Source organism: Physeter macrocephalus, chromosome 3 (assembly GCF_002837175.3).
Source record: "Physeter macrocephalus isolate SW-GA chromosome 3, ASM283717v5, whole genome shotgun sequence".
Taxonomy (NCBI): domain Eukaryota; kingdom Metazoa; phylum Chordata; class Mammalia; order Artiodactyla; family Physeteridae; genus Physeter; species Physeter macrocephalus.
The window spans coordinates 19,210,529-19,228,102 of record NC_041216.1 but is presented as its reverse complement, the minus strand read 5'-3'; the positions used below and the strand labels follow the sequence as shown (position 1 = coordinate 19,228,102).

The following is a 17,574-nucleotide window of genomic DNA, read 5'->3' as shown; positions in this document are numbered from 1 at the left end:
TGGGCATATACCCTGAGAAAACCATAATTCAAAAAGAGTCATGTACCAAACTGTTCATTGCAGCTCTATTTACAATAGGCAGGACATGGAAGCAACCTAAGTGTCCATCAACAGATGAATGGATAAAGAAGATGTGGCACATATATACAATGGAATATTACTCAGCCATAAAAAGAAATGAAACTGAGTTATTTGTAATGAGGTGGATAGACCTGGAGTCTGTCATACAGAGTGAAGTAAGTCAGAAGGAGAAAAACAAATACTGTATGCTAACACATATATATGGAATCTAAGAAAAAAAAAATGTCATGAAGAGATTAGTGGTAGGACGGGAATAAAACACAGACCTACTAGAGCATGGACTTGAGGACATGGGGAGGGGGAAGGGTAAGCTGTGACGAAGTGAGAGAGTGGCAGGGACATATATACACTACCAAATGTAAATTATATAGCTAGTGGGAAGCTGCAGCATAGCACAGGGAGATCGCCTCTGTGCTTTGTGACCACCGAGAGGGGTGGGATAGGGAGGGTGGAGGGAGGGAGACGCAAGAGGGAAGAAATATGGGAACATATGTATATGTAAAACTGATTCACTTTGTTGTAAAGGAGAAACTAACACACTATTGTAAAACAGTTATACTCCAATAAAGATGTTTAAAAAAAAACATTAAGTATAAAGTTTGAATCGAAAAAAAAAATAGAAATGAAACCGAGTTGTTTGTGGCGAGGTGGATGGACATAGAGTCTGTCATACAGAGTGAAGTAAGTCAGAAAGAGAAAAACAAATACCATATGCTAACACATATATATGGAATCTAAAAAAATAAAAAAATTAAAAATCGTTCTGAAGAACCTAGGGGTAGGACAGGAATAAAGACGCAGACGTAGAGAATGGACTTGAGGACACAGGGAGGGGGAAGGTTAAGCTGGGACAAAGTGAGAGTGTGTCATGGACTTATATATACACTATCAACTGTAAAATAGATAGCTAGTGGGAAGCAGCCGCATAGCACAGGGAGATCAGCTCGGTGCTTTGTGACCACCTAGAGGGGTGGGATAGGGAGGGTGGGAGGGAGAGAGACGCAAGAGGGAGGAGATATGGGGATATATGTATATGTATAGCTGATTCACTCATGTTATAAAGCAGAAACTAACACACCATTATAAAGCAATTATACTCCAATAAAGATGTTAAAAAAAAAAATTCCCACTCTGTCCTCCACTATCTCTCTCTCCATCTCAGCTGGATGCAGATGCCCCAGCCGAGGACTCTGAGGCCATGGGGAAAGTCACGAGACAGGAGAAACCTGGGTCCTGGAATTGATATTCTCCCAGCAACAGCAGACAGCAACAACTTGCCAGCCATAGGAGTAATCATTCTAGAAAGCAGATCACCCAGCCTCAGCGGAGCTGCCCAAGCTGAAGCCAGGTGGAGAAGATGGTTAAATGAGCAAAATGGTTAAATGAGTCAGGTGATTCACATGGTTAAATGAGCAAAAACTAAACTTCAAGTGTGATAGCTGTGGGCAACTGCATTTTTTTAAAATTTCGATTTACAGAAAAATCGAGAATATTGTATCAAATGCTCCCTTTTACCCCACACCCAGTTTCCCCTATTATCAACACTTTTTATGAGTATAATACGTTTGTTACAGCTAACAAACCAATACTGATACATTATTAAATAAATGTTAACTAATTAAATAATAACATATCACTATTGATTCATTAATTGTAAAAGTCCATAGTTTCTTTAGATTTTCTTAGATTTTCTCAGATTTTCTTAGTTTTTACCTAAATGTTCTTTTCTATTCCAAGATCCAGTGATGGACACCATGTTACACGTAGTTGTCCTGTCTCTTTAGGCTCCTCTTGGCTGTGGCAGTTTGTCACACTTTCCTTGTTTTTGATGACCTTGACAATTTTGAGGAATGGTGGGTCAAGTCTTTTGTAGGATGCTCTCCTACTGGGATTTCTTTGATGTTTTTGTCATGATAAGATGGGTTATGGGTTTATTTTGTTGCCCATGTTGTTCCAGTTTGGGCCATTGGGGGCTCTCCCAGTTGGCTCCTGTGCTCTTTGACATATTCCTGTCAGTGAGGGGTTTGGTTTGGGTTTGTTTTGTTTGAGCCCTTCCTTAATTTTGGGCACTACAAAAAGCTCCAGGTTCATCTTGTATATTTCCTGCCCAGTCCTAGGATCAGCCATCTCTCCATGGAGCCTTGTTTCCTCTTATTGGAATGGTATCAGAAACCAGGTCTGGGCACTAGGTGCTGCTTATTGCTTCTGGGGTATTGTTTCTTTTAGGGCCTCTCAGACGACAGAGCAAAACAAATATGTGTCTATATTAACCGACGTAATTACACATATCTCTACATGTTTTTATATGTAACCATCTGCATCTATATTCAGCTAACTAGGAGTTTATACTGAAGTCTCCAACTCTAATCCATCATCACATAGATCATTCTAGCTTCCTGTCCCTGCTTGTCTGGTCTGTAAACTCCCACTCCAGCAGTGATAAGCTTGGCTCCAACCATCTGCCCTCCATTTGTTTAAGCCCCCCATCCCCTTATACATGTCTAGCTGTATAAGAATTGTTAACCCAGCAGGTTGTATTTTTCAAAGAGCAATCTCTCCCATCTCACATGTTCTTCTAGAACATTGCCACTTCCCAATCAAGAGGTGGAAACTAGGCCCCCTCTCTCTTAAAGGCTTTGTGACTGCCTTGACAAAGAGAACAGTGGAAGTGACACAGTAGAATTTCTGAGGCTGGATCACAAAAACGCCATGCTCTTTTGTCATGCCGTTCTGGAACACTCACTCTTGAAACCCAAGAGTCACCGTGCTGTGAGGAACCTTAGAGAGGCTTAAGTGAGAGGAACTGAGGCCCCTGGCCCACAGCCTCAGCTGAGCTCCCAGCCAGCAGACAGCAACAACTTGCCAGCCATAGGAGTAATCATTCTAGAAAGCAGACCACCCAGCCTCCGCGGAGCTGCCCAAGCTGAAGCCAGGTGGGGAAGAGACAAGCCATCCCATCAAGCCCTGCCCAAGGGGCAGAATCTTAGCAAAATAAATGGTTGTCATCGCTTTAGGCTACTACGTTTTGGGGTGGTTTGTTATGTAGTGATAGATCAACCGATATATTAGGCAGTGAGATTCGGGGAGTTACTAGATGTATCTTGGGCAAGTCAGTTAACCTCTCTGAGACTCAGTTTTCTTATCTATAAAATGGTGCTTTAATACTCATCTTTCAGAATTGATATCGAATTAAATGAGATAATGTGGATACAGAGCCTGGAGCATGAAAGGCAGTTATGACAATTAACTCACCAATCAGTACCATCCTTGGGGGTTCCTTGACCCCCCCAGCCGCAGTAACAGCCGTAGAAGCCATAGCTCATCAGGGCGGGCTTCCTCGTCACCTTTTCAATCATCACTCTCAGCTCCAGCAAGCTCCCTGGGACGGCAGGCACACCTGAAAGACAGTCCAGGCAAACCTGCTCCAGGCCCACTTTCCCATGTGCTCCCGCCCTTTCTTTCACCTTGAGGCTCTGAGGGACCAATGTGTCCCTTTTTTATCCTCCCCATTCATGGGAGAGGAATGAGAAACGTGAGGGCAAACAGCATAGAGAAGGAACTGGAAGTTTGGACGTGGACAGTCCCAGCTCTGCCACTAATTCACAGCATGATGTTGAATAGGTCACTTCATCTCTCAGAGCTTCAGTTTCCTCATCTGCAAAATGCGGGGGGCGGGGGGGCCTAAAATGAACGCCTACTTTGTGGAGATGTCATGAGGGTTGAAAAAAGATAAAGTATGTAAATTTCTAGCACAGTGACAGACACATAGTTAAGTGACCAAGAAATGTTAGGGATAATGAATATGGTATCTGTATGAAGCAGGCAGACAGGCACTTCCTGTCTCTCCTGATGATCCACCCGTCCTCCCCCCGCAGTTAACACCATCTGGAACAGGAGGCACAGACTCTTCGAGCAGTGTGGGACCCGTAGAGATCACTGAAGCCGGCTCCCTCATCTTACAGTTGGGAAACTGTAGCTCAGAGGGGAAGGTGCCTTGCCCAGGGTTTTGCAGTGAGCCAGAGGCCCTCTCCCTGCACTCTTCCACTCTTCCTGCAGTCTCCAGGGACCTGGCAAGGCATCAGTAGGACAGCCTGTCAGAGGCTGTGTACACGGTGACGGGGCTGCAGGGGAGGCCTAAAGCCAGGCTCCCCGCAACGCTGGGCAGTTCCCTCCAGCTGGGAGGTGGCAGCAGGTGAGACATGTAGAAAACCTGGACAGGCCTGAGCAGAGAATGCCCAGGAATCGTGGAATGGAATATTTATATAAGGATCTTGTGTTGTGATAGTTTTATCGTATTTTATTTGGCATCAAAGTAAAATATCTGCCTCCCATGTCTACAGGCCCCAGGCCTTCCACGTGGCACAAACTTTCCATGTCCTCTCCTAGAATCCTGCCGCAGCACAACCCGTCCACTATTATTCTGTGTCAGATGAGGAGACAGAGGCTCGGAGAGCCCAAGCCTCTTGCTGAAATCGACACGGTCAGGGTAGAGCCAAGATTCAAAATCGGGTCGCCAGGACTTCCAAGACTGGTCTCCTTTCCACTACCTTATTGTTCCTGTGGGGTGAAAGGTCAAAAGTTCAGAGGTCTTGGGGCAAGCACTTACTACAAGCCAGGAACCAAGCCAGTGTGAGGAGGCCCTTCATCTCCAGGGTTCTGGAAAAGAAAACACAGCCCATGACATGTCGATCGGGAGAGGCCCTCACGGCCCATTCAGATCCACTCCTGGCTGGGGGGGGCCACTCCCTGGCCCACCAGGCCCCACCCTCTCGTGTTGAGCAGTAAACAGGCAACAGCAGCTGGAAAAGATGAGGCCAAAACCTCAAGGAGTTGACCCAAGGGGTCCCTGGGAGGAGAGGGGCACCCGTGGGTTGTCCCCGTTAGAGATGGGAGAGAATTTTCCCATCGCAAATACCCCCAGCACGATTGCTCCTTCCTGAAAATTCTTTTTCAATTATATTTTACAGCTGTGTTGGTATAAAAACAAATACAATCCAGGCTGGATTCATTCTTATATGTTCATTATATTATATTATTTTTTCTCCTGATTTTAAAAGAATTTAAAATTAAAACATTTTCATGGGCCCCAGGCACCATGCCTACCTAAAAAAATAAGTCAACTCTGGGTGCTCAGAGCAGCTCCGAAGGGTAGGTATCATTGTTCTGTAAGGGAGCAAAATGTGAACCCCAAAGTGTGTCTCTTTGGCATAAGGGTTCATTTAGGCTGATTAATTTTAAGAAACAGAAGATTAGGGGAGTCTTTCTTTTTACCTCTCCCTTAACTGCCTCAAGAATTTAGATAAAGGGTCTGTTCCCGGCATAGAGCTATTACAGAGGTATCTGCAAGGAATATGGGAATAGTTGTGGCTGGAGAAACTTGGCAGGGCCTAGAGACCAGAGTCGACCCTGTGTTCCATTGTCTCTGCAGGCCCAGCAAACATCTGCATAACATTTGCTTTCCCAACTCTGTGTGAATTGCCTTCCTCCCCTTTGAAGTCCCAAACCCCTACCCCCAACATCCTCCCTGGTCTTTAGCAGAAGATGGTATTTAAGACAAGGGCTTGGGCCATTTTGGTGAGTTCCTTAGTTTTCCTGGGTCTCTCCCATGTGTATGTGTTATTAAACTTCTGTTTGTTTTTCTCCTGTTAGTCTATCTCATGTCGATTTAATTCTTAGACCAGCCAGGAGAACTTAGAAGGGTAGAAAATGTCTTCCTCCCCAACAGTTCTCATTTTGCCAGTGCAGAAATGGAGGCTCAGAGAGCTCAAACAACCTGCCAGAAGTCACGCAGCTGGTAAAAAGTGGAGTTGAGGTTCAAACCCAAGCCTGGCGCGTCACTCACTGCCCCATACATCCTCCCTCCCTAGAGGGATGTGTTCCCCTTTGAGCGGAGTGGGCTAGGGTCCTTCACTTGCTCTACCCCATGGGCCTGGAGGCCCCAGCTTCCCTCCCCAGCATCTACCTTTGACAAACGCATGAATCACTAGCCACGAGTCCAAAAAAATCTCACCCAGAAGGCAAGGGAAATTCCTTATGTCTCGGGCCAGTGACGGATTCTAACTTGGCCTCTTAGAAGTTCCTTACCAGTGGCTGCCTGCTTCCCTTCCCTCTCTGGATCCCAAAGTCCTTGTTCACCCAGAGATGCTCAGCTGGCCTGCAGTCTACCAGGATTCTACTCCGATGCCCTGCTGTCTCCGATCCCTGAGTTCCGTGGTCACTCTGCCAGAGCTCTGCCCCGGGCCCCTGGTACCTCCTGTGGCCTGGCTCCAAACACACAACCTCCAACTCCCCAGGGCTCCCAGCAGCTGGGCTGGCCTCTCCATGCCATCCTTTGTCCAGCAGCTCCTCTGAGTTCCAAGAACATTCCTGAGGGTTCTGTCCACCCACAGCCTCCACTCTGAGGGCTCTAAACAGACAAGGAGAATGACCCTAGACCTTACCCTTCCAAGCCAATCTTCCTCACTGCTTCCTGTAGCTGTAGCAGGAGGAGGACACCAGCTACCATGTACTGGGCACCTAAGACATGCCAGACACTGTCCACTGTCTCCTTAAACCTGCAAATGACCCTAACACGTGGGTACTGTGAAACCTGCTGGCAGTGTCTGCCCTTTAACAATCATTTGTTGAACGAGAGAATAGCAGTTGTTGACTTTACAGGAGAAGAAATGGAGCCTCAGGAAGGGAAAGTGAGTTGCCCAAGGATTCAGCCCAGGACTGTGAATCTACTCCTTTGACTGACCCTACTCCACTGCTTCTGAACAGCCCCTGTGTACGAATCATCTTGTTCATTTTCTACATTTCATGACACTTTAGCATCTTGGGGACCTTGCCGGGCTGGAAAGAGACAGCCCCTCCAAGACTAGCTAATCCCTAGATAAAGCAAAAGACTCTCCTGCGAACGTGGCTTTCAAGTGCAAACCAACCCCATCCTAAACTCCCATGCCCAACCACTAACTCTATCTCAATTTCACACTCCCAGCCAATATTTCCCCTGGCCTAAATCACCCCAGGGCCGGGACCAGACCACCAGCTTTCACCCCTACGGCCTGAAGTCCACTGAAATTATTCAAGCTAGCCTGTCCTAAACGGTTCACCCTGCCCTGTCTTGCCTTCGCCACAGAAAACACAATACAGGCTCTGGGCCATGCTTTCCCTCATTTCTTCTGTCTCCTGATCAACCCTGGTCCTTCTCTGTGCGGCCCTGCTAGGTGTGGTACGCCCCCTTCTCTTGGAAACTGTAACAAACCATCTTTTAAATGCAATCGTCTCCTGATCTCTTGGCTTCACCATACCTGAAGAAAACCAAAGTCCCAGGTGCACATGAGATCATCTTGGGACACGGCTGTTGATGTAAGGGAGCAGTGCCAGGTCCCACACAGAGGAGTCTGAAGGTGCACAAAAGAAGTTTCACAGAGGACATGGCAGAGGCATTGAAATAGCTGCTCTGGAGGCCGGGAAAGTGGACCATCAATGGATCCCGAAGCAGGCTCCCAGCAGAAGGATGTGGGGTTGGCTATTTTTAATCAAGAAACCACGGAGGAGAATGAGCCAGGCCAAGAGATAATTGTGGAGTGGAGCAATGGCTGCGGTAGTGTGAGGTGGGGACAGACAGCCCGACAGAAGCATGGAGACACGGGGGCCGGGGAGTGGCCAGGTCACTGGGGAGACAGGTCCTCCAAGTCTACGTACAGCAGCCCCCCTGCTCCCAGGACCGCCCCCACCATCCCGGTTCATGTTTCCTGGATGGACATGATCAACAGTACCAAGCCCCCACTATACAGAAGGTGCCACTGAGACCTCCCCGAAATCTGGGGGAGGCCATGGGGGGCCAGGGGTCTCCTCTCACAGCCCCGTCCCTCTATACACCCTGACCCCACCCACCTCGGGCAAGGCAGCCCCCAGAATGAGATTCCTCACCAGTGACACCTTCTGTCTGTCCTCGGTCTGGAGTAGAGGCAGGAGCTGGGCCCCGCTGGCTTTAAGGGCCTCCTTGCCCACCTCTCACACCCAACCCGGGCCAGCTCCAGGATTCATGGTAACTCCCGCAGAAAGCCTTACTTCACCCCTCAATACCCCTGGGGATATTTTTCCTGTCTGTGCTCAGAAGTGGCTATTTCCTGAAGCCATCAGACGCCTGGGAGACTTTCGGGACAGACACAGAGGAGGGAATAACCACAGTCAAGGCTCTTCTCCATCGATGGCCCGTTTTGCCTGACACACACCCCCTCAACACACAATTTTCTGGGAATATGTGGGCGTGAGCTCCTTCCCCTCCCCGCTCTTGCCTTCCTTTTCTCTCCCCCGCCCCTCATGGCAGTATCGGAGAGAAGCCCCTTCTTGGGCCCCGATGAACCCTTCTCTTCCCAGGACCGAAGCACTGGGCACCCGCAGGAACGCTGTGAATTCATTTCAATACGGAAAGTACTTATCGAGTGTCTAATCCCTGCCAGGCTATTGCTGGGGATGCACTGTGAATAGGACAGCTTCTCTTCTGGTTGGGAAAACAGACAGTAAAGGCATCAAATAAATATACAGTATGTCCAAGGGCAATAACTGCGGTGGGGAAAAGTCCTCTCTGGTCTGCATTTTCATTTCTTTTTCTCAACCAATTCCTTTCTCTGCCTACAGGTATATACAAGCTTCACCATCCTAAACCAAACAAAAGGAAGCCACCCCCCTCCCAAAAAAGGAAAACATCCCTTGCCTCTGCTGACCTCTCTCCAGCTTTCTTTTTCCTCTAAAAGCCAAAATTCAGGACAGAGACACCTCCTCTCCCCCATCACCCACTCTCTTCTGAACCCCTGCTGCCTACCTTTTGCTGCATCCCTAAGCCAGCTCTCAGGGATCCCCCAAAGCCTGGCATTGACCAAGCTTAGGCTTCTCTTGAACACTCCACCCCACTGATCACCTCCTCCTTCTTGAAACTCTTGCCCTCCGGCCTTCAAGAGGCCACAGTCTGCCATCTGTCCTCCTGCGGCTCACCCCCCCATCTTTGTTGACCCCCAAATGCAGATGTTTTCAAGGGACCTGCTCCTCCCTCTCTACCTTTCTCTCGGGGTGAGTTATCCGTGAACAGGGATTTAGGTCTTATTTCTAGGCAGATGTCCCGAGATATCCCAGGTCAAGCAGTGTCTGGAACTAACTCTCACTCAACAATAAACTTTCAGCCCAGGGCAACAATAAGCTCCCAGACCAGCCCTTGGAAACGCTTTGCTTGTCCTACCAAGTGACTTTTAAAAATGGAATTAGTAGCGTATGTATAAATGTGAAGAGATCTCAGACTGAAATCCAAATTTCCAGCTTCTCTGTAAAAGATCTGGCTCTGGAGTTGAGAAGTAGCTACACCCAAAGACTGCACACGTGTTTAGCTTTGCCCTGGCCTTCCTCATTCCTTCTCCTCTCCCTGCCTCACTGTGGCCTTCTGCCTGGAGGGCTCTCTAGTGGGCTGCCATAGAACTCAATCTTGAGTTCGATCCTCTCCACGTGTTCATCAGTAATGGGACAGGGAGTGCCTTGAGAGCAGAAACCGCCTCTTCCGCAAACTCGTGACTGAAGTGCTCAGCTCAGAGCCTAGTCCATAGTAGTTGCTCAGTAAATGTTGTCTAAGCACATGAAAGGAACCCATCCCAGGATGAAGAGGTCACTGAGGGCTTTCTAGAAGAGGAGACACCTGGACTGAATCTCGAAAAGTAGGTTGGAGAAATTGGAACCCTTGTGCCCTGTTGGTAGGAACATAAAATGGTACAGTTGCTGTGGAAAACAGTATATGGCAGTTCCTCAAAAATTAAAAGTAGAATTACTGTACAACCCAGCAATTCCACTTCTGGATGTGTTCCCAAAAGAATTGAAAGCAGAGTCTCAAAGAGATATTTATACAACCATGATGATAGCAGCATTCTTCGTGTAGCTAAAACATGGAAGCAACCCAAGCGTCCACTGACAGGTGAATGCATAGGTAAAATGTGGTGTGTACATACAATGGAACAGTATTCAGCCTTAAACGGGGAGGGAATTCTGAAATAAACCAGTCACAGAAAGACATAGACTGGGCTTCCCTGGTGGCACCGTGGTTAAGAATCCGCCTGCCAATGCAGGGGACACAGTTTCGAGCCCTGGTCCGGGAAGATCCCACATGCCGCGGAGCAACTAAGCCCGTGCGCCACAACTACTGAGCCCGCGCACCGAAAGCCTGCGCACCGCAACGAAGAGTAGCCCCCATTCACCGCAACTAGAGAAAGCCCGCGCGCAGCAACAAAGACTCAATGCAGCCAAAAATAAAATAAATTGATGAAAAAAAATAAAGACTGTGTGATTCCATTTACATGAGATACTTAATCAACATCATAGAAACAGGAAGTAGAATAGTGGTTGCCAGAGGCTGGGAGAGGGAGAATGGGGAGTTAATGTTTAATGGATGCAGAGTTTTAGTTTTATAAGATGAAAAGAGTTATGAAGATGGTTGGTGGTAATGGTCGCACCACACTATAAATGTAGTCAATGCCACTGAACTACATACTTCAAATGGTTAAGATGGTAAATTTTAGGTTATGTGTATATTACCACAATTTTTAAAAATGAAAGAAAAAAGAGAGAGAGAGAAAGTGGATTGGAGTTCACCAGGACAAGAATGTGAGGAAGGACATTCAGGTAGAAGGAACAGCACATGCAGGACTCATAGGCATGAATTATGAGGGCTCATTCAGGGAACTGCAAACAGATGGGGTAGCTGAGGGTGTTAGGCAGCGATATTCTAGTAAATATTTAATAAATGACTCTCCAGGGGGGTAAAAAGCCCTGATTTTTAACATTTGCCCATTTCTGTCGTGTAAATACTCTCACCCTGAACAATTTCATGCAACTAACATCATGTCACTGAATGTAGAGCTGGGAACACACACTTACCAGGCAAGGATGCTTGGTAGCTAAGAGCCCGTGTTCTGGAAGTGCCACTTATTAGCTGTGACCTCGGGCAAGTGCTCTGCTCCTCAGTTTACCCACCTGAATAATGGGGTGAATCATTTTACCTACCTCATCCCTATGTTCTGAGTTGATACATGGCAGGCATTTAGAATTGTGTTGGCACATAGTAAAGGCTCAATTCATGCTTGCTATTTTTCCTAGGAAAGACGGACACGCGCACTCTTGACTTCTCAGAAAAGGGGACCTTCTCTACGTGTACAGTAGGAATTTAGGAATGTTGGGAAAGGCTAGCTGAAGAGATGCAACTGGGTGTGACAACAAAGAACCTTGGGTGTCAGGCTAAGGAGTTTTACTCTTCTGCTGAGTGTCCCAGAATGACCTCGATCAATAGCAAGATGATGTGACTTCAGTAAGAAGAGACTGAACAGGTCTTATCCTAAGATCCCCCAAACTGAAGCACACAAGGACAGGGGTGGGTGACACAGCTCAGCAATCACATGTATGATCCCCAAGCCTGGGACCAGTCAGATCACAAAAGCAACAGCTGTGTTGGCAGGGATGGCAGGAGTGGGTGCCCAGAATGAGGTCCTAGCTGACCTTACCTGGAGGGGAGTGCCTGTTCCTGAGCCCCGTCTCCAGGAGGGCTTCTTGAAAACTGGGGGTGTCTGGGTCACAGGATGCCTGTCAGATAGACGGAATGGGGGCCGACTGGTGTTTGGAAGGGGGTTCGGGGTACCCAGCCTCTGTCTCCAAACTTCTGAAGGATATTCAGGGGTAAAAAGCAGCATCGTTGTCCCACGTGGCTCCATTGCAGAGCTGGCCCCAAGCGTGGGAACTCCAAGGAGTCAGGTTTGAGCTAAGAGCCAAGAAAATTTTTTCTAGCGACTCCAGTGTCCTGGAGAAATAATGAGCTGTCTTGGGAGTGGTGAGTTTCCTGTCCCCAGGGGCACTTTTTATTTACCACTTTTTAGGAACAGAAATGTAGTAGGGGCAGGAGGGACGGAGGGGGTGAGTCACGCCCTCGCTTGACTTCACAGGAAAAGGAGCTTTCTTTAGGTGTTGGGAACACGAGAGCCTCATCAGAAACACATGAAGTCAGTTATGCCAGTTACGAAGATTAGGTTCATAGGTTTGTAAAAGTGTAGAAAAATATTACATTTTACCAAGATTAAAAAGAAAAAAAAAAAACAGAAAAATCAGGACCCCTTCAGTTGCTCTGTGGCACGGAGAAAGCTGTCAAATGTTCTACGCTCCTCACCTTCTTGGGTGTCCTGTCCCAGCATTGATTCACGCCCAAGTCACGTCCAGGGATATTGCGAAGAGCAACATCTCTTAAGTCAGACACGGGCTGGATGAGCTCCAGGTCGACTTTCTGTGACAGTGGGTGCTCTCATGTTAACCTGTTCTTGAACATTCCAAGCTTTTCTACTGAGGACTTTGGCCCTTGCTGTTCCCCCTGCCTAGAATACTAATACTTAGCAAGACATGGTGCTCTTCATTCCTAATCCTCTAGGTTTCATCTTAAAAGACACCTCTTCCAGGAGGCCCTCCCTGACCATCTACCCAAGGTAGCTCCTCCTCCTCCCATTAATCCCATATCACTGTTTTTCCCCTGCACTGCACTTACCACCATCTTTTTTTGTTTTTGATGTTGTATTATATATAAAATATATATAATCTATATATAAAGATGATTCTGCAAATATAAAGATGATCTATCTACTTAGGTACAAACGATGAAAATTCTAAATAGTTGAAATGATTTCATATTCAGTGATCATATTCCTCAAGATTAAACCAACAAATCATAGAAATATTCTGACCCAACTCAACAAACTACTAAATTAGAGATTTTTTTCCGTTTATAAACTTTTGCCAATTATCAACATTCAGCTAACTTTAACTTCTCCCATTAACCTAGGCAAACCTAAGTAATTTAGCAACTTCTCATGCCCATTTTACCTTTCTACAACTCGACAGCCCTCACAGCACTTTGACATCATCTTTCACTCTCTTTGCTGTATTTCTTTACTTGTTTATGACATCCGTCTCCTACCCCTCCTTCCCCTAGAGAGCAGGAAACTTGTCTTGCTCTTCATCACATTATCAGCCACTAGCGCAAAGCCTAATACATATTCGGTGGTTGATACTTATTTGTGGAGTAACAGCAATTGGATTGGTAAACCAATTAAGTCCGGAGGGAGTAGCAGCCTCACTGGATCTCAGCCATTCTGTAGGTTGGCAGTTTGCTCTAAAGACGCACACAGCCAGCCCAGTCTTGGTCTCAGTCTATTGGTACATATGTAACAGGCTCAAGTTCAACTTTCACCAAAACTTTTGCTAAAAATGCAGTCCAAACACCTACTTGGTAGCAAGGACATGTTTTGCTTTATCTTTGAAAAATCAATTCAACTGTTCGTTCTTGGGAAACATTCCCTGAACCAGCCTTCCTTTCTGACTCTGTTTCTGTTGGTCCCTCCATCTGGAATGTTCTTCACTCTCTTTTTCACCTGGTAAAAGCCTACTGTTCTTCATGCAGTAATGCCACCTCTTTTTTGGAGGCAGGAGAAACCCTACAACAACCTATGGCTCTGACTGGCAAGATCCACGACCTAAGAGCAAAGCTTCTAGGCTCACGATCCTGAGATACAATCCCAGGCCAATCCGCTTGTCTTCAACTCCAATCCAACCCAGCAACCATTTCCTGAGCAAGTCCTGTGGACAGAGCTGCAGTGAGGCACTAAGGAAACAGACGCAAAGCGAAATCAAGAGATGGTGATCCGGCGCCTGTCTGTTAGCATGGGGGAGATGAGAACAGGCCTTTAGAATGCCCACGGCACCTAGAAGAACGTTTGAACTCCTTCCCAGCGCTTAAGAGGAGGAGCCGCCTCTTCCAGATGCCTCCCTGATATCTGCCTGGCAGAGTTCACGGCCTCCCTTTCTGTTCCTGGGTCAATCGGCCTCACCTCTATGACAGCACGGGCCACAAGCTGACAAAGTCAGAGTACCTGCCTCCCCCACAGGTACGTGGCCCATCAGGACCTGCTGCCACGCCTCTCCAAGCTTGCCTTGGATCCACACACAACCCAGCGCTTTGCTGGGCAGAAGACTGATGCCAACCCCGTCCAGTTCTCAGACACACCGTCTTGTGCTCTCTCTCTCTCTCTCTCTCCACCCCCTACTCGCCTCCCTCTCTCTCTCTCTCTCTTTTTTCCTCCTTCCCTTTCTTCTTTTACTCCCCCCCACTTTCTTCACTTCCTCGATTCCTTCTCCTCTTTCTAGACTTAACATGCTTAGCATTCAGTAACTATTTTGTGAGCACCTACTATGTGCCAAGCTCTGTTCTGGGGAAAAGCAATGAACAAAACAGATGAGAACTCCACGCTCATGGCCCCCAGAGACCTTGCATTCTGGTGGGAGCAGACAGAAATTGACAAGTCAATAAATAAAATATATAGAGTTGGGCAGGTGTTGATAAACGCTGTGGAGAAAAATCAGGAAAGGAGGAGAGTGGTGTGTGTGTGTGTCTGTGTGTTGTGGGGAAGAGGGCTGATGGTGGGAGAAGCCAGTTTAAATAGGGTGGCCAGGAAACATCTCAGGGCAGAGGGGACATGAAGGAGGGGAGGGAGCAGGCTATGGGGACACCCTGGAGAAGAAGCCTCCAGGCAAAGGAAGTACAAAGGTCCTGGAACAGAAGCATGCCTATGAGTTGGAGAAATAATAAGGAAATTAGGTCTACCTTTGCCAAAAAGCCTTCTTCTGGACCCATCGTCCTGCCCCAAACTGGATAAGTTCTGCTTCTCTGCGTTCTCCCAGCAGCCTGTGAGCTCCCACATCATAGCATCAATCACAGTACATTACAACGTCTCCCCACCAGACAGGAGCCACTTGGGGAATTTTGAATTTCCAGCACCCAGCATAGGGCTTAATACATATTTATTGACTGTCTAACTGAATCAATCAATGAATAAACAAACTAGGCTATGAATCATTGAGGGTGTCTCATTCATCTCTACCCCTGGCAGCATCTAGTACACAGTATGGCACAGATTGGGTCCTAGAAAAAAAAATGTTTGTTGAATGACTAATAGAAATAGCTAGTGCTTATTAAGCACAGACACCCTGCTAAGTTCTTTATGTGGCTTATCCTATTTATCCTTAAAGTGATCCTATGAGGGAGGCACTACTGTCAGATGCAGTTTGCAGATTAGGACAACGAGGCTCAAAGGAAAAGAAATGACTCACCCAAACCAGACAGCTGGTAAGTGGCAAAGCTCTGAGTTGAACCTCATTAGTTTGACTCCCAGGGCCATGTCTGTTCAGCCCAAAGCTAAACTGCCTTCCAGAGAAGAGGGCCTGGGAGTGGAGGGAGGGAGGGGCTGGGAGAGAGAGAGGAAAGGAGAAGAAAGATCTCCCTATACGGGCCAAGAACAGCATCTTCCCCATCTCTGTATTACTTTCCACATGTACCAAAGTGCATGTGGCATACAGAGGATTTTAGTAAAAGTTAAGGAATATTAAGTAGATGTTGACGATTCCTTTTCCCAAAAAGGAATAGTTTTGTGTGGTTTAAGTTAAAGAGAAATTCCGGCAAGGCCTCAGATTAACACAAACAGGAGTCCCAACTTGAATCCTAAGGATAACCCTGCCCAGCTTTGCCCCTAATCTTAGCAATGATCTTCTGGGTAACCTCCATCTCCCTTTAAGGTGTGGCCTTGCCTCTTTAAGAATGACACAGGGGGCTTCCCTGGTGGCGCAGTGGTTGGGAATCCTCCTGCCAATGCAGGGGACACGGGTTCGAGCCCTGGTCTGGGAGGATCCCACATGCCGCGGAGCAACTGGGCCCGTGAGCCACAATTACTGAGCCTGCGCGTCTGGAGCCTGTGCTCCGCAACAAGAGAGGCCGCGATAGTGAGAGGCCTGCGCACCGCGAGGAAGAGTCCTCGCACAGAAACGAAGACCCAGCACAGCCAAAATTAATTAATTAATTAATTAATTAAAAAAAAAAAAAAAGAATGACACAGCTCACAAAGTTTGACACATTCTGGTTAAAGGACCCTGCAGCCCGAGGGATCTCCTCTTACAGGGTCTGTGCCTCGCCCACCCCTCCCAGGGCCCCCTCTTTGGCTTCCTGGACCCCACCTTCTCCAGTCTCACCCACTCCAGCTGGTTGCCCTGCAGCCTCCATGCCCACAACTGACCTCTCTGGCCTGGTCTCAGCTCCTGCTCCCACGGGCAGCGTCATCGGGCAGAGCCTGGAGACCCAGGCCCCGCTGGCTCCCCTCCTCCAGCCACAACATTGGGGTCCACGGGCTGCAGATCCCAGTGGATTCTAGGCCTCCAGAATCTTAAAGCCGTGAATGGAAACGGGTGGTGAAGACAGGCCTGGAGGTGGTGAGAAGGAACTTCTGCCCAGACCCAGCCGGGCATCTGCCTGCTCAGCCCACAGCTGCCATGGCAGGTGCAGGAAGTCCAGCAAAAGCCTGGAGCCTGGAACTGGCTCTCCTGCCAAACAAGCCTGGGCAGTCACCCAGAGAATTCCAATGAGGGTGGATGTGAGTCCTGAATTATCCAGGTCACAGCCTTATCCGGCTTCACAGGCTTTGCTAATCTCCTCAAGCCTGGAGGGATCACCTCCCCCACCTCCTCGGTCCTGAGCTCAGAACTTTCTTAAGGATCCGACAGTCTGCTAAGTAACTCGACTCTTTTAGTCCCTGGGGTCCTCAGTCTTGATGGAGCCAGAGGCCTGAACACAGAGCCTGGGGATGGGATGCCTAGGAAAACAGATGGGGAGGAAGGTGGTCAGAGGGGGAGGTACTGGAGCCGTCAGGGAAGCAAATGTACTTCTGGAAGTGAGTTCTGAGAGTGGGGACCAGTGACCAGAAATCAGGTGGTGTCGTTCATTTCTGAATACCTACCATCATTATTTCCTGAATACCTACTGTGTGCCAGCTGCTGGGCTGAGAGGCAGGTACAGAGATGAATAATGGAGGGGGCGGTGCGGGAAGGTCCTTGCTCTCAAGGAGCTCAGAGTTTAATGATGGAGACAGAGCAGGAAAGAGCACACCACCAAAAACACTGCAGAAGTGCCGGGATAGATCCGCCCAGAGCAGCAGCAGGGAGAGGGAGGCCCCGCCCAGCCAGCACAGGCTGTGGACTAACACGGCAGCCACAATCACGATGGTAGAATTGACATTTGTGGGTACTTACTGTGCACCCTGCTAAGTGCAACACATGATTTATCCCATCTAACACAGGCACTAACTCCGTGGGAGAAAGGGCTATTCAGACAGTGATCCAGGAACTTGGCCAAGGTCACACAGCTAACCAGAGCCTCCCATGAGCTTAGAAGGACCCTTTATTCAGATTTGGCAGGCCCTGGTTTGACTGGTATAGTCCTTGACACAGATACTGTCTTTTTTTTTTCTCACCGTCAGAGAGGGAGATAAAAGCCTTAAAAAACAATCCAGAAATGTATAAAGTTAAAAGTGAATCATAGGGGCTTCCCTGGTGGCGCCCTGGCTGAGAGTCCGCCTGCCGATGCAGGGGACACGGGTTCGTGCCCCGGTCCGG

At 48.0% G+C, this 17,574-nt stretch overlaps 1 protein-coding gene across 2 annotated transcripts in view; it reads right to left on the bottom strand.

Annotated features, from left to right (window-relative positions):
• The window catches only part of PLA2G5 (phospholipase A2 group V), a 21,630-nt gene extending 5,160 nt beyond the window's left edge, over nt 1-16,470 (bottom strand). Inside the window, exons 1-4 of one of the 2 annotated variants that reach the window (XM_055083741.1) lie at nt 16,203-16,470; nt 7,374-7,466; nt 4,688-4,737; nt 3,334-3,478 (exon numbers count right to left, since the gene is read on the bottom strand). In XM_055083741.1, coding sequence (XP_054939716.1) covers nt 3,334-3,478; nt 4,688-4,737; nt 7,374-7,466; nt 16,203-16,246 — 332 coding nt within the window. In that variant the 5' untranslated portion in view covers nt 16,247-16,470. The remainder of the gene's footprint in view (nt 1-3,333; nt 3,479-4,687; nt 4,738-7,373; nt 7,467-16,202) is intronic. The other variant, XM_007113162.4, reaches the window with a different exon arrangement.
• Nucleotides 16,471-17,574: the final 1,104 nt, after the last annotated feature.